At 40.9% G+C, this 23,083-nt stretch overlaps 1 protein-coding gene across 1 annotated transcript in view; it reads left to right on the forward strand.

The window, feature by feature from the left end:
• KCNH1 (potassium voltage-gated channel subfamily H member 1) overlaps window positions 1-23,083 on the forward strand; it is a 399,525-nt gene that overhangs the window by 188,871 nt on the left and 187,571 nt on the right. Inside the window, exons 8-9 of the mRNA XM_061626447.1 lie at window positions 15,291-15,490; window positions 20,605-20,857. Coding sequence (XP_061482431.1) covers window positions 15,291-15,490; window positions 20,605-20,857 — 453 coding nt within the window. The remainder of the gene's footprint in view (window positions 1-15,290; window positions 15,491-20,604; window positions 20,858-23,083) is intronic.

A 23,083-nucleotide genomic window follows, 5' to 3' on the forward strand; every position in this document is an offset into this window, starting at 1 on the left:
CCATTCCCCACTCTGGTGTTTGTTCTCCCTTCCAGCATCATCCAACCCTGGCTTTATTGTGTTATGGCAGTGTTTCCCAAACTTTTATTTATTTATTTGTTGCTGGACTACAACTCCCATCAGCCCCAGCCAGCATGGCCAATGGTCAGGAATTATGGGAACTATAGTCCAGCAACAAAAAAATAATAAAAGTTTGGGAAACACTGTGTTATGGTAAGCTTAGATACATTATTTTTGCTGTTTGCTGTGCCTGTCTGCAGATTTTTTTTGATGTCTGGATTGCCAAGGATTAGGCACCACAAAGTGCTTCAACGACCCTCACTTTGACTCATATTGCCTTGTACAGACCCTGCCTTGTCTCTGACAAGCTAAGAACCTCTCTGCAGTACCTTGCTTCACTTCAGGATTCATCCAAATCCAATTCACGCTCCTACTACTTATGCTATGTTTATTGAATTGTTGGTTTTGTCTCATTTGAAATGATTTGTTACTCCCTCCCATGCAATGTTGTATTTTGATAATAAGTTGATGTTTATTGAGAGTTGCTTTGGGCATAGTACACTGTGGAAAAACAGCAAAAAATAAATTAAACTAAGGCTGCAATACTATTGTCCCGATGAGGGTGTCTCAAGGTCTATAGGATGGATGTTTCAGATCTGCCTCTCTGAGGGAGGAGAAGGAGGTCTGCTCTGAGAGAGAGAGAATGTGTGAGAGAGAACTAACCTGGTAAGGCTCCCCTTCTCCACCACAGAAACCCCCAAGCTCATGCCTTACTGACACTGGAACAGAAAGCATGGATCCAAAGAATCCATAACTTTTGCAATCCCCCACCATGCCCCCCAGCGGGAGTGGAGGAAGACAACAAATGCTAGCCTTGGAGACATCCTATAAAAGAGAGAGAGAAAGGAAAGCAACAAAACAATCACAGAAAGCAACAGAAAACCAGGCCTGCCTCACTTTCGGCTTTCCAGTGCAAACCTGGAAGGGACAGGGCATAGGAAATGTCAGTTTGTCTCTCTTTGTTTCTGTCTCACCCTGACCATTGGGATTGCTCTGAAAATTAAACTAAGCAAAATTAAACTAAGCAATCCACTGAAGAACTCTATAAAAGAGATGCAAGGATGACAGATTCATGCATGGAGGAACTGTATGATGAAGAACCAGACATTTTAGAAAGTGAGGTGAAACTTGCTCTTAAAATACTTGGAAGAACCAAGAACAGATGGCGTATCAATCTGTCCAAAGTTTGACAAAAATTTGTCAACAAATATGGAAAAGAAAACAATGGCCCACAGACTGGAAGCATTCAATATACATCCCAATTCCAAAGAAAGGGGATTCCAGGGAATGCAGTAATTATCGAACTATTGCCTTAATATCCCATGCAAGTAAAGGAATGCTTAGGATTCTGCAACAAAGGCTCACACCATATATGGAGCGAGAAATGCCGGACGTCCAAGCTGGATTTAGAAAGGGAAGAGGTACCAGAGATCATATCGCAAACATATGTTGGATAATGGAACAGACCAAGCAATTTCAGAAGAAAATCACCCTGTGCTTTATAGATTACAGCAAAGTCTTTGACTGTGTAGATCATGAAAAACTATGGAATGTTTTAAAAGAAATGGGGATGCCACAGCATCTGATCTGTCCTGATGCGCAACCTGTACTCTGGACAAGAGGGTACGGTAAGGACAGAATATGGAGAAACCGATTAGTTCCCAATCGGAAAGGGTGTGAGACAGGTCCTCAAATGCAAAGATGTATTCATTCATTCATTCATTCATTGGCAATCGCTTGTGGCCAAGTAAGATTGTCTTCCAAGAGCCAATTCTGGATCCACACAGCCTCCCACAGTGAGGACATAGGTTTCCAGATGGAAGATGGTTGCGATGGGGATTTGTTTGATGTGCCTTCCTCTTAGCTCGTTTGTCCCGTTCTCCCTGTATTTGTGCTTCTTCGAAGTCCATTGCACCTTTGATAATAACCGACCTCCATTTGGGATGTTCATGGGCCAATACTTCCCAGTTCTCAATGTTCATGTTACATTTTTTAAAATTCGCTTTAAGAACATCTTTAAACCTCTTTTGCTATCCACCAATATTAACATAAATATGGTGAGTGTTGAATTGGGCCTGGGCTTAAATCCCTACTCAGCCATGAAGTTCTTTAGTGATTGACCCAGTGTCACCTATTTCCCAGCACTTAGACTACCTTCTGTGGTTGTTGTGAGGATACAACAGGAAAATCCCATGTATGCCATCCTGAGAGTGGGACACAAGTGCACATTTTCGGTATGAGAGGCAGCCATGATGTTGATGAGGGTCTTGTTTCTCAATCTAGTTTCAATGTATATTTCAGTGTCTTGTGGAACTAGAAGAAAACACTAAGAGCCAGCTTGTTAACTTAATCAGTACATGACATTCCGAGACTCCCCTCCTTCCACTGCTTTTTGGGCCCTTAAGGTTGCCAGATCACAATGATGCAGCGATATTGGAAGTCAGAATTTCCTTGTCAAGCTGTAGTCTTAGCTACCACTCTCTTTAGGCCCTTTATCTCTTGACTAGCATCTTAAGCATCCTTTCTCCCTCCCCCCTTCATACAGCCCCTTCTGGTCTTAAGCCCTGTGAACGCTTTTTAGAGTCTGCTCTGTGATTATCACCTCTGCCCTTTTCCTCAGTCCACCTAGCTATCCTTCAGGTTCCTTTCACTTCATCCTTTCAACTGTATCCTTCCTTCAGTTTTCTACCATTTGGTCTCTTGTCTCTTAAGGTTCCCTGCAACCAGGAACCACTTCCCAGTCCTTAACATACCTCTTGTGAGATTTTAGTCTTGGCCCAAACAGATAACTCTCCCTTGCTTAGCTGGATTATAAGCTCTTTAGTTCCCTGAAGAGCTGAATTTTCCGTGCCGCCACACCAGCTCAGCCAATCAGTGTCAGAGGCTTCATTGCCACAAGCACAGTGTGAATGCTGATCTTACTTTGAAGACAAGAGAGGCCACTCTTTAAGAGAGCACATTTTAAATCAGTCCAATTAAATGTGATGATTCATACTGGGAACATGAGGTGCTGTTGCAACACTTATAACCTCAATTACAAGGTCTGAGTGTTTTGCAAATACACCAGGCAGGATTTTTTTTTTTAAAGCTTTAAAAAGAGCCATCTTCTATTGTGATAATCAAGTACAGGCATTTCTTTGGGTTTGCTTGAGTTTTCTCCCTCCCTCCCCCTCCCCCTCTTCTTCACCAATTTAAAAGTAGCAAATTATTTGGTCATCTCTCCGACCAGATTGTGACCTTCACAACTCGCTTGTAGGAGTAACTCCTTGTGGGAATTACACCGCTTTTACCTTTGATGTTATTTAAAAAAACCCAGCAGTGTTTTAAATGAGGTGGTGGCATGGAGTGCATTTATTAATGGGTTGCCACATTGTTGCAGGCAGGATGCTATACTTTAACTTTGGACAAAGAAGACATAATTGAAAGAGAGAATAATATGAAAGCAATGTTTACAGGAGCAATACGACATGTGAGAAGGATCTTGGAATTGTCGTTGATCACAAGCTGAATATGAGGCAACAGTGTGATATGGCTGCAAAAAAAGGCAAATGTTATATTAGGCTGCATTAACAGAAGTATAGTTTCCAAATCGCTTGAAGTATTAGTTCCCCTCTATTCAGCACTGGTTAGGCCTCATCTTGAGTACCGCATCCAGTTCTGGTCTCCAAGAAGGATGCAGACAAACTGGAACAGGTTCAGAGGGAGGGCAACAAGGATGATCAGGGGACTGCAAACAAAGCCCTATGAGGAGAGACTGAAAGAACTGGGCATGTTTAGCCTGGAGAAGAGAAGACTGAAAGGAGATATGATAGCACTCTTCAAGTACATGAAAGGTTGTCACACAGAGGAGGGCCGGGATCTCGTCTCAATCGTCCTAGAGTGCAGGACATGGAATAATGGGCTCAAGTTGCAGGAAGCCAGATTTCGACTGGACATCAGGAAAAACTTCCTAACTGTTAGAGCCATGCGACAATGGAATCAATTACCTAGAGAGGTAGTGGGCTGTCTGACACCGGAGGCATTCAAGAGGCAGCTGGAGAGCCATCTGTCGGGAGTGCTTTGATTTGGATTCCTGCATTGCGCAGGGGGTTGGACTTGATGGCCTTATAGGCCCCTTCCAACTCTACTATTCTATGAAAGCGCTCGGCTCTGTCTGAGAGTTTTGTACATTAAATGAATCTTCTGAAAACAAATTCTCTCTGAGCTGACAGCATAGAAGAACAAGGCGAACTATGGATGGAATTCACATTATGTAAGAAGGCTTTCTTGCATGTGAGTAGCCCTGACTGAAAACATTCATTAAAAAAAATGCTGAGTATGTACAGTACATTTTGACGGGGAAATGTTGCCTTGTTATTGGCCTCATCTCCTAGTTCTTTGGTGGTTAATCATTGCTTATAAATACTCTTCCCAATATTAGGATTGCCAGGTCAGAAGCATCCCAAACCCTCAGATTTCAGGGGCAGGCCCTAATGATGTCACAGGGTGCAATTCTAAATACACTTACTAAGGGACTAAGCCTCATAGAACCCAATAGGACTTACTTCTAAGTAGATATGGTTTGAATTGTGCTGTTGGTAAAGCTTGACTAGGGATCCTCTGCAAAGATATCCATATCCAAGCAGCGTTGGCAACCTCCTGCCTGGGATGCCCTGCCCCTACCTTTTAACACGTTGCTCCAAACGTCTGTTACAGGTTTGGGGTTGAGATAGATGATTTCTATGAGTCCCTTTCCAGCCTCTGATTTGGAACCCTGCACCTGGATGTGGGCTGTGCAGTGGAGAAACCTGCTCCTGGTCAGATGAGTCTCTTTTGTTAATCTAATAGAGTGGCCAGTTGGTTTAATGGGTCTATGAAGTGCCCATTAAATGGTGAATGGGTCAGGGAGATCCTATTGTTATTGAAACTCTTCAAGAGAGCGCCCCCCCCAGGCCTAAGAGAGGCTTGTGTTTTTATTTGAGTCAGAGGAACGGCTGGGAACTGGAGACACGCAGAGAGGCTGGCTCCCTGCACCATGGCTTTAGGGTGCCTCCTGTAAACATGACCGAAAATAAAGATATTGGACTGCTGATGCCTTGAACCCCTCCATTTTAAGCTCAGGTTGGAATGTGTGTAAACAAATAAACCATATTTCATAAAGATACCACAGTCTTCGCTGACCTTTCCAAGGAAACCAAACCCTGGGTAAGTGCAGGGACCCCTGGAGATCTCTCACTGCTTGGAGATTGGGGTGGCGCACAACACTTCTTTACAGATTTGACCCTTCACTTCAGAAAGAGGTTTGGGAAGTGAGTAAGAGTAAGAAGATTCTCTACCCTTTTCTGCCTATTCTGTGGGCTGCTATAAACTCACGTTGACAGCCAACCCAATTCCTGTGAGTCATAATTGACAGAGAGAAAACACACATGGTTTGGTCTACCTTCACAGGCAGCAGCCACACTTCCCAGTATGTGAATTCTCTTTTACCACTATTGGGCAAGAAACAATCCATCATGCAGCCAACAAGGTGCATCATCAGTGGGTTTAAGGGGCTTAGCTGAGTGCATGGACCCACCGTTATTGCTTCTGTGGTTGTAAGGGAGTGAGGTTAAAGGTAAATAAAATGCAAATAGAAAAATAATAACACAAGACAGTGATGATTTCCTAAATGCAATACCATACCAACCACAACAAGATTCCTTATGAGTAAGGCAGACAACTCAGCATGCAGCAACCAGTCAGGATTCCTAACCAAAAACCAAAACTAAAAATTCCTGGCAGCCAGTCAGCCAAGGTCACAGAAATCCCCATAGAGCACAACCTGACCTGGGGGCTGCAGTTAGTGCAGAATGCTGTGGCACGATTGCTGACATGAGTGAGACCCTATCAGCACACAATACCTCTGCTCTGAAATCAGCACTGGTTGCCAATTTGCTACCAGGCCAAGTTCAAGGTGTGCCTTCCATGTTACGGGTGCCATATAGTACTTGTGCTGCTCTTGTAAGAGTCCTTAGTGCAGCAGCACCTACACTTTGGAACTCCCTGGCTACTGACATTAGGTAGATGCCTTCATTGTACTATCTTCAGCACCTGCTAAAAACATTTTTGTTTAGACAAGCCTACCCAGGCATGTAGAAGATATTGTGTTTTTAATCTATTTTTAACTCATTGTTGGTTTTACAGTATTATTTTGAATGTTTTTAAATAGCTGTCTAACTGTTTTTGCCAATAATTTTATTGTTTTAATTCCTTCTTTAAACCTCTTTCAATTTTTTTTACAATAAAGCAGTATATAAATGTTGTAAATAAAATACAGGTTGACATTTTGGAGTCACTGTGCCCCTTGGGTCTCTTTCCACTTTTAGGAACAAAGGAATCTGCCTTATACCGACTCAGGCTATTTGGGTACCATCTATCTCAGTACTGATGACTTGGACTAGCATTGGCTCTCCAGGCTTCCAGGCAGATCCACACCATTCATTTAAAGCACATTCAACACACATTTGAAGCACATGAATCACACAACAGAACCATGGGAACTGTAGTTTGCTAAGGGTGGTGGGAACTATAACTGTGAGGGGGAAACTACACTTCCCAGGATTTTTTAGGAGAAGTAATGTGCTTTAAATGTGAGTTGGATGTGCTTTAAATGTAGCCTGGATCTACTTAATAAAACTTTGCCTGCATGTAAATAGTTTTAATTAATTTTTTAAAATGGAAATGAGCTATAAAGTTTACCGGGTGACCATGGGCTACTCACCATCTCTCAGCCTAATCTGCTTCTCAGGATGAAAACAACAGAGGGCAACCGTGACCACCCCAAGCAAGAAGGGCACACTGAAACTGTAGAGGAAGTAATAGTGTGAAATCAGATACTTATTGGGACATAGTATGAAGAAATATTTATATAAGCATGAGTGTCAAAGATGCTTATTATTTATACAACCTGTAAAGATATTTATAGTTCAACCCTATGTTTGTTTACTCAGAAGCAAGTCCCAGTGTATTCAATGGGGCTGACTCAAACAGGGAAACTTGCACAGAACTGCAACTTCAAGTGATAAGGGACGTCACTCACCCAGCTCAAAATTCAGAATCATGCCACTTTAAGCAGTTTTTGTTTATATTTGTTTTTATGGATATTGGATTTTAAAGCGATTTATTTCTTGTTGTGAGCTGCTTTGGTTTCCAGTCACCAACCCTACACACGCACGCGCACGCACACGCACACTCACACGCACATGCACACGCACACGCACACACTTGCACACGCGAGATGTAACAGGACATTCAACCCATATAATAGTTTATTGTCAAAACCAGTTGATCATTGCAGAACATTTTTTAAAAAATAAACTCAGTATTAGTTTACTACATATTAAAAGCAGCGATACCTATGTAAGCCCTGCCTAATTGTTTTTAAAAATAGGATTGTAGGGGGAGAGAAACACAATCCTTTGCTATGTTCACTCAAAAGTCTCATTGATTGACAGCACTATCCTAACATGTCTACTCAAAAGAAAGTCCTATTGAATTCAATGGGGTTTATTCTGGATATGTGGGATTAGCATTGCAGGTTTACTCCTCGAAAAGCAAGTATTGGATTAAAGCTTCATATTGGGAAGGTTTTCAAAACACTGCCCTCTTCAACAGCCCAGGAAAATTTAAACTTGTTTGACTCCTGTACAACAGAGAAAAAGACATTTCCTACTGCTGAAAGCTGTGTACTTAATCTGAGATTTTCATATAAGCGGGAAAAAACAATTTTCTGACCTTGCAACGGGATCTAGGTACTGCTTGGAGTCAAAAAATCCCTTGTCAATCACAACCCTGACTTCACTTATTGGCTACAAACCTGAAGGGGGGGGTTTGAGGAGCCAGCTTATTTAATAGAAGTTGCGGGGGCGGGGCAGGCTGACATCTTGGTGTATATCTTGTGAACCAGACCACCTAGAAACTTAATTTTTTAAAAATGAAAGCTGAGAGTCTGGAGATTAAGGTGACTCACCCGGAGACCCAGAGAGGACCCCCAAAACCCAGAGTCTGGTGAAAAGCTGGATACCTGGAAACCTTATTTCCCATATTGATGAAATTAAGATTCATCCTTGTAAAATATGCTATTACAAATGCCCCCTTCAGAAAAAACCCCAAGTGCCCCCCTCAGCAAAATGTATTCTTGCTGTTTGTGAGCTACCTGAGTCTGTGACATCAAAGACAGAAGTTCCTGTTCCAACCTGGGCCTTTTAAAATGTGCAGTTTAAAAATAAAATTCTGAAAATTTACTAAACTTGGCTGTGTGGGAAGGGGGGTGTATGGAGTTGCATGTGACTCCAGTACTCACATAGAGGAAGGGCCTTATGGTAGAAAGGCCATAGCTCAGTGGTGGAGCATCTGCTTTGCATGCACAAGGTCCCAGGTTCAACCCCTGGCATTTCCATGTAGAGCTGGGAGACACTTGTACCTGAAACTCTGGCGAGCTATTGACAGGGCAGTCAACACTGAGCTTGATGGACTAATGTGCTGACTTGGTATGAAGCAGCTTCATATGTCCCTATGTTCTGCTCAGGCTTGTGAAAGCTGGCTCATGTAGTGCTAAACCATGGTTTAGTATACCTAAAATCTGGGCCATTGTGTTATGCCTTGTTTTTCTTTGTTCTCCTTGGTTTGTCTTATTTACTCAGACACATTGGGCAGAATCCACTGTTGCACAAACAGTCTTCTGCATGTGCAGTGGGACTTCACCTTCCTCTCCTCCCCCAGAGGTCCCCATGTACTTGTGCACAGGCAGCACTGAATACAGCACCCTAGGTTGTATCCAACTAAAACATACTCACAATTATAACTAACGTAAGTCCATTGGGTTCAGTGGTTCTACTCTCAATGTGACTTAGTCACATTCAACCCATGATATTGTAATGCATTTAATATATATTAGAATATTTGGTCTTTGTATGTTCTTCATCCTCTTCTTTTTCCCTCTTTCTTTCTGGTCTATTTTATCTTTTTAAAATTTCAAAAATAAAAATGTTTTTAGATGTTCATTAAAAAAAAAAAAGCAGTTTCCCACACCATGAAAACATGGAACTCACAATTGTATTCAGAAACCTTGTGGGTGAAATTATTTTTTAAAAAATGTGTTGATGAATCTTCTGCACTAATACTGTATTTTACTGGCTAACTAGTGGCAAGTTAAAGATTATAAGGTTTGGGGTATATTAATATTAATGGATGCAGGAATGGAATGCCTTTTGGCAAGGGTAATTACAATACAAAATGCTAAATATGTAATTAATCAAAACAGATGTTTGGATGTTCTGATTATGAAATATTACAGCAGTAGGGGGCTCAATAAAGCATGATTTTGCTATATTATAACACAATTATAGTAATTATGATCCAACACAGAACTAAGCCCTACAGGTGCTCAGTTGCAGTTTTTACCCAGAATCACGGCCAACTTCAGAGGGCAGCAAGATCAGACAATTATCAGAGAGGTTTAACAGTCAATCTTTCTTCCCAGGGAACTCTGGGAATTGTAGCTCAGTGAGGAGAATGGGGGACTCCAAACAACTCTCAGCACTCTTAACAAACTACAGTTCCCAGGATTCTGTGAGAGAAGCCATGACTGTTCAAAGTGGTGTGATACTGTTTTAAATGTAGAGTGCAGTTGTATTATGCCTGTAACAATGATTCTTCTGTATAAAATTTAAGAAGGCCTGACTCAGTTATTCTTTGTATGTCTTGTCTTTGTACTACAGTTCTAGGGACACACTTCCTGAAATGGCCAACATACTTGAGCACTGGTGCAATCTACGGAAAATAGGGATGAAATCAATAGTTCTGTCCTGTTTCCTTGGGGAGATGCCAAGCTAGATGGGACAACAGAGAGGTGTGAATACTTTTCCACCTTTTAAATCCTTTTTCAAATAGCAGCAGTGGCAGGGGGAGGGGGCTAATCTGGATCAGGACTGTGGAATACGGGCTTATTCTTCCTCCTTGACATTTTTTTTTGCATTGAAAATCTCCCTCCACCTGTTATTTGCCTTAGTAGGAAAGACATACATGCACATATGTCTTTCCTAGCAAGCCAAAGAACAGATGTGTGTGTGTGATTTTTATCAGAACAACTGTGAGGAGGCAGGGTTAACCCACTTCCCCTGCACTATGTTTAAGATCTGGACCCTCCCCTCTCTGTGGCTGCCCCTTAAAAAATACTGAAGGCAAGTGAAAAGCATTCATGCATCTCCATTGTCACAGGTAGTGTGGTCCTACTATCGCTGCTGGCCTTGTTACTTGGACTGGACACAGCGTTGTTTTGAATGGTACAATGGCAGCCAGGTATCTGGATTTGCACTTCTGTTCCATTTTGAACATGATTTTGCCCATTGATTTTTACCTTTTGGCAAATAGTACATTTCCTAGAGGGCACTTCTGTGGATACAGTGAGAAAACACTGACTTCCGGGAAGGGTGACTTAGCCTGTGCCTGCTTTTGAGACGGGCTCCTGCCTCAAAAGAAGCTTATTCAGATATATCAGTCAGGTTTTTTTTTTTTTGACTGATTAAACTTCTCCCGGGTAGGGAGAAACGAAGAGATTAACCTCAAAGCCTATTTTTGTTGGGACGACCAGATCTCATTAATTTATGGGACGAGGTCCAGCCGACGAAGGTGGGACGGATTTTCAACAACAAGCTCTATCTGATAAAGCGAACGTTCATCTTATCTTCTAAGAGAGAACGCACTAACAGGCAAGCACCCTTCTTTCTATATTTTTCTTTTATTTGACTTAAATTGTTGCTGTTTAAAAGAGATTTGCCAGATTGATCGGTTTTTGACATCTCACTGGGGAGCCATAACTTCTCTCTGCTACTCACTAATTAATAGCTTATCTCTGTTTTTGTTGCAAAAAGCTGTCCTGGATTTGCATTCTAAAGATATACACAGAAGAGGGATTTCTATTCCAGATTTTTATTTTGAAGAATATTATATTGTCTGAGACTACTCTCTTTTTGGTCTATTTTATTTTGACGAATCTGTTTCCTGACGACCGCCATTAATTGTTTCGATCCTGGGAACTGCATTTTGTTTACTTAAGCATGGAGAGATAAGGCTGTCTGCTCTGTTTATACTGTGATGTCACCAAGTTTGGAGTATTAACCCAATTGTTGCTGAAATAAGAAGTGGTTTTCCTATATTTTTCTTTTAAAATGGCAATTAAGAAAGTGGCTGAGAATCTGGAAATAACTATGTTTCAGAAAATAATGGATGAGATTGAGATAACGAAACAAAACCTGCGACAGGGTTGTAAGGAGCTGAAAATTGAATTGAGTAAAATGAAGCAGGAGATTAAAGATATAGGGGTCCCTGTGAGAGAGGTGACCCTGGAAGGGGTCCCTGTGAGAGAGGAGACCCCGGAGATTGGAACAAACGTGGAACAGGAAAAAGATTTGGAGTCTATGGACTTTAGAAACAAAATCTATTGTTTGGAGACACAGGAGATTAAAGACATAGGGGTCCTTGTGAGAGAGGAGACCCTGGAGACTGGAACAGGGGTCCCTGTGAGAGAGGAGACCCTGGAGACTGGAACAGGGGTCCCTGTGAGAGAGGAGATCCCGGAGATTGGAACAAACGTGGAACAGGAACAAGATTTGGAGTCTATGGACTTTAGAAATAAAATCAATTGTTTGGAACTCAATGTTATCTCTGAAGAAATTAATGAAGATTCTAGAGATAAAGTTATCAATGGCATGGATAATCTTCTGGACTGGAATGATGTGATGGAGCCCAATATAGAGAAAATCTATGGAATTAACTGCAGCCATGTGACAATGGAAAAACTTTCAAGAGATGACCCAGTGTATTTTGAAAAAAAGAACAGAGATATGATTTTACAGCAGTATTTCAGCAACCTATTCAGAATGGATGGCAAGAAAATATTTGGGATAGAGGTAATTCCCATCAGACTCTTACTATATGACTATGGCTTTGACAGCAAGATTATTATGGAATACTGATAATGGAAGATTGGATATTGAAATTACTGGACTTAACAAGACTACTGAAGATGGAAGATGGAAAATGGAACTAATAGGGATAATAGAACAATGGCTACTGAAATTACTGAACCTAACAGATTCTGATGTGATGGATTAATTGAAATGTTTATTTTGACTATGGTTATGACAATAAGATTATCATAATTAGTAATGAGATGGATTAATCGATATGCTTATCTGGAAAAAAAAATTGATAGATATATTTCTTAAAGAATTGAAACCTGTCTTTGACTTTTTGTGGAAAGAATAAAGTAATGTTTATGAGATTTGATGATTAAGTAAGATAACTACTGGAGGAAAGTGATTTTATAATATGACTTAAGAGACAGGATTGTTATATATTATAGACTTATAACTGATTTGATCTTTGACAAATGGGAAGTCAATATTTTACTCTTTATTTTTTTTTTTGTTTTTTTTTTCTTTTTTTTTTTTGTTTAACTATTTTTGATTTTGTTTTTTGTCTTTGAATGTTTTATGATTTCGTCTTGTATGTTTTATGAAAATCTGAATAAAAATTATTGAAAAAAAAAAAAAAAAAGAAAACACTTACTCAGCACTATGGTAACATCACCCGAGTTTAAGCACTGTGATAATGTCCTATATGTGATTAGCTCCTTTTGCAGCCTTGTGCAAATTATGGTTTATATCAGTAGTTCCCAAACTTTCCCCCCCTTAAGGGCCACTTGAAAAATGCAGATGGTCTTGACAGACCACTTAGTGATTTTTCTGCCTGTTGTAACGATTGCAGTGTGCTGTGGTAGATGCTGCATGGTTTTTTATTGCTTCTTTTATTTCTTTTGTTTCTTATATTGTATTACAGTTTGCATTCCATAGAATTAAAATTGTAATACAATAAAATGCAGTATAAGAAATAAAAGAAGCAATAAAATATAATTGAAAATTAATATGGATATTTAATGTGGACATGTTGCACACCACCTGAATCAAGCTTGTGGACTGCTGGTGGTCCACAGACCACAGTTTGGGAACCCCTGGTTTATATAATGGCATAGTTACAGACATATGCAGTTCTTGTCTTCTCTGCCATTTTCCTCAAGGCACTTACCCTTCCTGCAGGTTCCTGTTTCTAAGTCTACCCATTACTCTAAATCCTTTCTTTCAACTCCTTTCGTTTGGATCCCCTCTCCCCTTCCTTACCTCTATTATGGGATCTCTTCCCATTCCTCAACCTACCCCGTGAGGTTTTAAACCCAGCCAAACTGACAACTTTCTCTTTCATCACAGAAGCTAGACTGCAAACAGTTCAGTTCTCCATTCAACTGAACATTGTCTGCCTACACAGGCAAAACTGGCAGCAGCATTTGAAAGTGTCAGGCGGAGATCTTTCCCAGCCCCACTACATGGGATCTTTTCGAGCTGGGATTGAATTTGGGACTGAAGGCTCCTTTTCACATTAAGTTTTTGTGATGGGGAAGAAAATTCTGCCAAGGATTTGAAAGTGACTCAGCAGAACCTGCAACTTACTTGTAGATATATACATGTCATCTGTTACATTTTAATGAGATCTTAGGAGTCACAAGCACTTTGAAGATGCTCCTCTGGGTGTAAATATTATATAAAAGCTTGTCCATAAATGTTGAGTGTTCCTGCCTCTTTCCTCAGTGATTAGTCTCTCACTGCCAAGGCTCATTATTGATCCACAAACTAATATAGACCATGCACCTTTCAATACCTGCCAAGCAAGGCTAAAGATTAATTGATACTGCATTGTTTGCAATCAAAATTGTATCTGATGAACCAATTAGTGCATTTAAAAGCATTTAGAATTTGTTGTTGTTTAATGCACTTACCCTTCCCCCAATTAATGGTGGTGTATGGTTAATGTACACAATTTTAAGGATATTTTGAGTTGAGATATGCTGATTCAGACCTGTAGGGGAGAGTTGTAGAGCTCACTAGTAGAGCACATGTTGTGCATGCAGAAAGTCCCAGCTTCAAACCTGGGCGTCTTCAGGTAGGGCTGGGAAAGATAATGGTCTAAAACCACAGAGAACCCCTGTTAGTCAGTGTAGACCAGCGTTCCTCAACCTGGTGCCCTCTTGATGTTTTGGACTACAATTCCAACCAGCCCCAGCCAGCATGGTCAAAAGTCAGGAATTATGGGAATTGTAGTACAAAACATCTGGAGGGCACAAGGATGGGGAAGGCAGATGTAGATAATACTGTGCTAGATGGACCAATAGTATAAGGCAGCTTGATGTGACCTGTGGTCCATCTAACTGGCAGCAGTATGTAAAAGTCTCCAGCAGAGGTCTTTCTCAGGCCTGCTACATAAGACCTAGGAAAATTTACAAGAGATGTGGGGAACTGTACATTAAAATTACCCGCTGAGGCCCTCCTCTAGGTGTACCCATCTCCTGAAATTAATAGGGACAGGCCTTTTCTGTTGTGGCTTCCTGATTATGGAATGCCTTTTGTATGCCAGGGAAAATAATATTATATATTAAAGCCTTTTCATATGGACAGCTATTGGTTCTTATTTGTGTAGTGCTGCTTTTTAAAAATTGTATCTGTATTGTATATTTTGTTGTTGTTAGTTATTGTTAGCTTTGTATTGGTTTTTAGGACACTTGGAACTTCTGTCTGATGGAAAGGGACAGTTACAGGAAAAACACATATAATAAATCAATATTCTTTACCACTGAACTAATAGATAGCCAGCCCTCCAGTTATTACCAGCAGTGTTGATAGTGAGCAGCTGTATTAAAAAGAGTAAACACACTTGGATTCCGCAACTAAAGGGATTCTGTGCCTGTTTACAGCTAGGTGAACTGAAGGAAGTTATTTACTGAGACAAAGCAAGGTTTACATAAGCAGCCTTCAGGGGTGTAAGGTGAATTCCCTAATTACTTGGTCATGAAGTTATCCGATAAGTCATTGAACACAAGCTGAACTGACATTGGCATTCTTTAACTGAAACAAAATAATTTGTGCTAAGGGGATGTTTCCCTAATAGTATTTAGAATTATTTGAGAAGAACTTGAGTGCTTACAGCACTGATAGAAGGCATGATCACGTCAGTTTGTAACAGTTAAGATAATTAATGCTTCATTTTGCACGACTTTCTCCTACAGACAGTATGTCGTTTTGACATGGTTCTCAAGCTACCTGTTTCTTAAGGCTTTAGAAAATACTCACCTTTAATTCCTTCTTTTCTTCTTCTGTTTGCAGCTCTGCTATATGCAACGATTTTTGGTAATGTGACAACGATCTTCCAGCAAATGTATGCTAATACAAATAGATACCATGAAATGCTAAACAGTGTCCGGGACTTCCTGAAACTCTACCAAGTGCCCAAAGGTTTGAGTGAACGTGTGATGGACTATATTGTTTCTACCTGGTCAATGTCCAGAGGCATCGATACAGAAAAGGTGAGCTGTCTTGAGATTGGAAATCTACAATCAATTAAATGCTTTGTCACTGTTACTAGTAGCTGGTATCATTTACTGCAGCTTTGAACTTCCTTAATTATGTAAAACAAGCAAATTCACGGATATATTTTGGGTAGTTTTTAAATAAATAAATAAATAAATAAATAAATTTTCTTAATTTGACATTCAGCTGTGTCGAGATTGGTGAGTTCTTTGACGTTCTTATCATATTGGCAAGAGGATTTCCCAATCTTTGAGAAAAATAAGGGGAAATTGGAAGATTTTGTAATCCAACTCAAAAGCTCAGGTGTTTTTCCTTCCCTCCCTTCTTCACTGGCTAATATAGCCAGGAGAGTATGGGAGATATAGTTCACCCAAGGTCTTGATAAAGCTTAGCATGTTTGTACATGGATGGGATGTCATGGCCACAGACCAGGAATCCTCAGAAGCAAAATCCTCCTCTGATAGCAGCCCTCAGGAGGAGATGGATCTACTCCCTTGCCCATCACATGTGGAACTGAGGACACCAGAGCCTGTGTCTACTCCCTTGATCTTTGAGGAGACACCTCTGCCACAGGCTCCTTAAAGTATCATGAGAGTCCTGAGGAGATACCCCGACAGCTTGGAACCCCAAGGTCTAGAAGAAGCTAACAACTGCACCAGCTCTTTAACTGGCCAGATGCAACATTCAGTGGATGAAGCTTCTGGTCAATTTTTAGTAGCCCAGGCTATAAAGATCTGCTAGTTGCTACAAGGTGCATTTCCATGAGCCCGTTGTCTGTCCCTAGTTCCCCTGCTCCTCCGCCCAGCCCAACTCTTATTGGTGAAGGTTTCATCCCTCCAACTCCACCCCTGCACTCACTGTATTCTGGAAGCTCCATTTCCCCTCGCCACTTCCATTGAACCTAACTGCACTCAGTCTATGGGAGACTCTCTAGGAACTGCTGTCTCTGCATGTTGCCATCAAGAAGAAATAGTAAATAGGCTGTTACTGGTGTGTTGAAGGTTCCCGTAAAACAGCTTTTGGTCGTTGTGCAGGATCCCCAATTTCCTACACTGTGAAATTAGTGCAAATGCAAACAATAGCATCATTGGGTTAATGACGCCTTGTACTTTCATTAAATCTAACTTCACCCAGCCATTACAGGAGCCTCTCTAGGAATTCCTGTCTGTGAACAATGCCATCTGTACCTTCTCATCCTGCTTAACCCCCCTGCTGCCCTCAAAGATTCAGGACCACCCCCAGCAAAGCGCTCACATTGTGCACATCTTGGAGTTGCAATGCTTGATTGATCAAACAGTTTTCAAGTTGGAGCGAAGCTGGCTTGGAGGGAAATGCACTAAAACATTACAGCTGGGCTCCTGCTGGGAGGAAGGGTGGGATATAAATCAAATAATAAATAAAAATAAAAATAAATAAATAAAACAAAAAAATCTGAGTTTTTGGAGAAGAAAGGGGTGGAGCATAGCTAGTGTCATGTGCACCCAGATTCACAAAACAGAGGTGGAAATACATTGGAGTCAGCATAACTGCAAATGTGTATCTACCTAACTGGTAGAAAATGAACTGTGGTCCTGAAACCCACACCTAGGTCTCTCTCCAAGGTACTGATCCTGCTTTGCCTCACCTTCCTGTGTGCCTTGCTTAGGCTGTTCCTTACCTGTGGCTGTCGCCATCCCCATGGATCAGGACACCTATGAATGCTTCCTTGAGTGAGTTTCATGTGTACTAAATAAACAAATCCATATTGGTAGTAAAAGAAAAGTCTTCTAAAAAAATGGCTTCTTTTGCTCAAAATTGTTGGTGAACCTTAGAAACTCCCGCAAATACAATGCTGATTATTGAAGCTGTTACTTCAACTCACACCCAGCTTCCACACCTTGTCTCCTTGTCTACCTTCAAGGAATTATAAGAGCGAAGAGAGGGAGAGCTCCTGCCTCTTGTATATTCTGAGTGTATTCAGTCCTGACTTTAAAAACACCCTCACCTTTTTTTATTTAACACATTTTCTTCTCTTTTTAAATTTTTTGTTAGCTGCCTGGGGGTGGGGTGCCTTCCTTTTGGTAACAAAAGGTGGGCTGTTCTTTAAAACAAACAAACAAACAAGGAAGCAATTGTGCCTTGTTGCACCAAACATATTATGAGAACAGTGCAAGGGATATTAAATAGCATCTGATCCACTTTCACCTTAAAGAATTGCTTTCATAAATTTAAAAAACTTTAATTATTAGAATATTAAAATATATGTTCTGATAGTTTTCAGTAACTGACATTCACATCATAAGCAGTGGAACACAGCATCTATAAAAAGAAGAAAGCCTCTGTTTATAACGGAGGCTAACAAATATAAACTGAGTAATGACTGTACCAATCCATAAATTCTCAAGTCCAGTTGTCAAGCTCCACTGACTTTGCATACAAACATAGCTTCAAGAACATTGCAAAATGAATAAACCATGATGTGACTTCTACATTCCTGTATTGCTGTCAGTACTGATGTGTGTAATGTAATATACTCCTCTAGGCATATACTGAAGATGATTCTAACCCCTGAATCTACTATCACTATAATTTTGTTTCACCTGCTTGATGAGGTGCAGAGGGTAAGGAGAAGCTAAAACAGTAAAAGCTAATTTAAGCATTTTTATTTTAACATCTTTATTTTGCAAATATAATTCTTAGCAGGTTGAACTACCAAAACAAGCCATCGTGATCCATTTTGGCTATATTGTAACATGTATATCGATGAAAGCCAATAATCTCTCCAGAGCAGATTTAGAGACGGTGCAGGGCACTCATTGGGGGAGAAGGGGGGGAGACCCGTTGCACTAGCCCTAACTCTAGCATTAGCACAAAAAGTTAGTTGAATGCTGCCCTTTATCTCCAGAAATCTGCATTCATCAATATTATTTTTTGTTTATGCCTTTGTTAAATATGTATTCTGCCTTTTTCTACAATTGCACAGGCACTTACAGTGGAAGATTGGTGGGTGTCAAATGTTGGCCTAGCTTGCACATCACATTAAGCCAAATGATGGCTCACTGGGACCATGTGAACATGCAGGCTTCTGTAGAGGAACTCGCAGCCGCTTTGCTCCTACCTGGTCTTTTTTACTTGCACACTGCACTGAGGTTTGCGTTAATGTGTTGTCCATATCTGGCCTCATGGTTAAACTCTCTCCTGTCTAACCACAAGCTGTAGCCAAGAATATACCACAGCTGAGTGCTGGGGGGGGACTCGATATAGAATGTTGGGAGTGTCTTTTGCAGGAGAGAATTGCTGTTGTGGTAAAGGTTAATTGGAACTGGCCTCCACTAGAAGTCAGGCATTTAGTGTCACCAGACTTGTTCTGTGGAACATTCTTCCAATAGAGATTCAGCAGGCACTCTTGCTTTTGATTGCCGGGCTGACGTAACTGTTTAATTCTTTTGATCAACCAGTCATTTTAATGATTGTTTTGTACTGTTTTTATGATGTTTTAGATTTCATTGTATATATTGTTGCACATCTCCATGTTATATTGTACGAACTGATGGCATATAAATACAGTTAAGCCCTTTTTAGTGCTGTTGACATCAGTGAGAAAGATTTAAGCATGTGCCAGATCTTGGCTGTGTCCTACAATTTTGGGGATAAGTAATCATAGCATGGCAGTTATGTGTGGACTGTCCAGTATGTGATCTGTTATTGTAGGTTAATTAATTTTCTCATAACAGAAGAATTTGGTACTTCCCTGGTGCCAGCACACAACCACAGCACCAGCTCGCAGCCAGAGGCCCCTGTGGCCCAAAGGGATCCCTGAGGGGCCCCTCTTTAGGGTGGGAGGGTGGGTCCCACTCTGCAATCCGATACAGGTGGTGTGGGCTTAAATAAGTTCATCTGCCTCACCTACCTGTCGCATTAGCATGTCAGCGTGATACATGTCCATGTTTGCCATCACCCAAGATAGCAGTGGGAGCGTCCCTGAGGGGTTGATGCCTCCACCACCATCTTGGGTGATGGCAGGCGTGTGTACGGGGTGTGGAACTGATGCCAGAGGTAGGTGGGGTGGGTGGGCCGATACAAGTCCCACGCCAACTTATGAGGAGGGGATGTTGGGATGAACAGTGCTGCAGATCAAGCAGGCTAGTGCCTAGGAGCCCAGTCACGCCTGGTGCCAGCCCTGCTGATCATACATACATTCCAAAAAGTTAAAGCATTTGTATGTTCTTTTAATTGAATATGCATATTTAAGTATGTGAGATGTGTTCTGTTCTACTGATTTTACTGCTTTAAAAACCTTTGAATATTATCAAAGAATGATTTTGGCCTAAAGAACTGTTTTCTTCCCAGTCTTGTAAAGCTATGGTCCACATTAATATTGGAGAGGTTTTTAATTTAATGTTGAGACTGGTGAGGAAAGTTCAGGTCAAGCAGGGCTATGCTTTTTAAAGTAATCTCCTAACTCTGACAGAACTCTGTGAAACACTTTCAATAATTTTCAGTAATAATTTCAACAACTGCCACCATTCCTAATGATCACTTAATAATTGCTATTAATTATTTTCTTTCTGCTGCCTAGGTGGTTGGAGATGTTTCAGTTTGTTTATAAAAACAAATACCTGCTCCACCATCAGAGGAAGTATGCTTCTGAATACCAGTTGCTGGAAACCACAGCTGATCTGGTGCTGTTGCGCTCAGGTCCTGCCTGTGGACTTCCCATAGGCATCTGGCTAGCCACGTGCCAACAGGATGCTGAACCAGATGGGCCACTGGGCTGATCCAACAGGCTCTTCTTATGTTCTAACAGTGGCATATAGTATAGCATCTACACACACAGGTAGGCACAGATGACAAATTAGTGCAATAGCTAAAAATATTATTAGGAAATCACATCGCTTAGGAGGCAGATGGCTAGATTCCATTGCTGCAACCTTTTGTTGTCCGAAGAGCAAAGAAGCAGGAACAGGAATTTAACCTGTTGCAACCGATTCACCAAAAGGAAGCCAAAATGAATTTCCTGGACAAGTACACTTTACGGAGAACAAATGATTGTCATGGTGAAGGTGCATAGGGGATATAGCACCCTCAGATCTCTAGCAAACAGAGGCTGATTCTTGTAATGTTGTCCCAGGTTTTACAGATTTGCCCTAAGGATATGCGAGCAGACATCTGTGTTCATCTGAATCGGAAAGTTTTTAAAGAGCACCCCGCATTCAGGCTGGCCAGTGATGGGTGCCTGCGAGCTCTTGCAATGGAATTTCAGACCGTGCACTGTGCTCCTGGGGATCTCATTTATCATGCTGGAGAGAGTGTGGACAATCTTTGCTTTGTGGTTTCGGGATCCTTGGAAGTTATCCAGGATGATGAAGTTGTTGCAATTCTGGGTAGGTTGTCCTATTATATTATGTCTGTGTGCTATCTGTATGTTTGCGTACTGAATGACATTCTTTGGTCTGAAGATGAATTCTTATGCTTTGTGTGTGTGTGTGTGTGTTGTTTTTAGAATGATTGGGATTGTTTTTATTTGAAATATTGTTTTGGTATTGTAATTGGTTAGCTGCCTTGAGTTCCTCAGACAGTAGGTGGGATATAGGTCTTTTAAAGAAATAAAAGGCAGGCCCAAACTCTAAATTTAAGTTGCAAAGAAGGCAGCTCTGACTAAACTATGATCTAAAATGCCTGGCCAAATAGAAGGATCTCAACTTGGCATCAAAAATACTATATAACATCAGCATCAGATATCTCCTTGGGCAGGGCATTTCAAAGTTGGGATGTTGATACATAAATTAATCTGCTTTAATTGGTTGCTAGCCCCAGTTTTAATGCTGTGTCATTTCTTGAAACATGTGAACTAAAGATGAAGAATACAGTGCATTTGAACATGTGCAGAGCACGTAGAACCATCATTCAAATATCTGGAACGAAGATAAGAGCTTCCATGTGTGAAGGCTTGTCTCATTACAGATTTTAGTTCTGGTGTCTCTTAAGCTGATTTACTGGACAATTCAGTATGTCCTCTGAAAAAGGTTATATGTAAATACAAGTAACCAAACAGCCCCCCACCAAAATTGACACCCGTACTCTGGCTGTGTTCAGATGTTGATCCATGGCTTCATAAACCACAATCTGATTCTGGGTTATTGTCCTGGTTTGTTAATTGACATTAAGCCGCAGTTCTCCAAATTGGGCATCACAGGAAGCTCTGGCTTAATGCAAGCCAGGATCATTGCCATGAAGCTGGTGCACAAGAGGAGAAAGGGAGGAGCATGCAGCCAACAGTGCTCATCCATGGCTTCATCATTCTTTGGAAATAAAAGGCCCATCCATCCAGCTGTTTTCTTTCCATGTTGGATATATTTGTTGCAGTGTTGTTGTTTTAAACACAGTATTTCCGCACATTATTACTAGCAGAGAAGCATTAAAGAATATTAATGCACTATGGCAACCAAACTCCAAATCTCTTTAAAATGTAGATTTGTTTTATTTTTAGCCAGAAAGGTCAGCAATCCCAGTGAGGGCACCAAACACACAAAAGAGTTTGCATTTCAACACTCTGAAAGGAAAGCAAGGAGGAAAAGACTGTGATAATCCATGAGATGTAGATAAGTAACGAAGCTGATCCAGGCTTCAGGAGGTGATATTCAACCCTTGATTCTGTCATACCTTTTAAATTATAGAATAAATTCTTTATTTGATCCAGGGTCTGTTGCTCACATTAGTCTTTGGAAAAGCCTGCCATCCAGCAATCTTAATCTTTTGGGACAAATGTAGCCATCACTTTAAAGAAAATATTCCAGGACATCCAAAGCATTGTTTACTGCAGAGGCGCTTGCGTCCCCTGGCAAGGAGCACCATTCCAGCCGTGTGTGAGAGTGCTGCCTGTAGCCACCACAATCCAGTAGACAAGGAGCCACATTCTATTTCAGAATGTGTGTCCCCCCCATGCCCCCAGCATCCAAAAAATACTTTGTTAAAAGGAGCTTCTTTCCTAGAGGATTTGCTAACTGAGATATTACTGTATTGTTCTCTGTACTCTTGAATAGAGCAAGCAGGCAGCTTGGAAATGGTGACAAATGGGAGTGATTTTTTTTTTTTTTTAAGGACTGTGAGCTGCAACTCTGGTTCTCAAAATAAAGCCCTGGGCTCATAATTCTTTAATTCTAAGTAAACAAGTATATTATAACAAAAGCTTTTGTGGACTAAAGCCCAGTTTGGCAGATTTGCAGTCCTACTTGGCAGGTATATGAAGGAGACAATTGCAAGGTGGAAGCTGAATGGCAGTGAGGTGCAAACATTACAGTCGGTGTTAATTAGAAGTCTGTTAAATATGCACACATTTTATAGTGTAACACATTGCTGGTAAATTCTAAGTGAATTTACCGGCAGATCCTGGTTGGTGGATTTTGGAGTTCTAGTGAAATACAAAGTAGATTCTTCATGCCTGAAATCTATCCAACCCTGCTTTTAGTGCTGACAGTAAGATCCAAGTAGGAGTAAGTTTTATGCAGCGGGGTTATTGATGTATTGTGATTCAAATAATTGCTATATTGGTAGCTAGCTTATCAAATGCAGCTCAACTTTGAAGCGGACTTGGTTCAATGTGACTGTGA

The sequence above is a fragment of the Rhineura floridana genome, chromosome 4 (genome assembly GCF_030035675.1).
Source record: "Rhineura floridana isolate rRhiFlo1 chromosome 4, rRhiFlo1.hap2, whole genome shotgun sequence".
Lineage (NCBI taxonomy): Eukaryota > Metazoa > Chordata > Lepidosauria > Squamata > Rhineuridae > Rhineura > Rhineura floridana.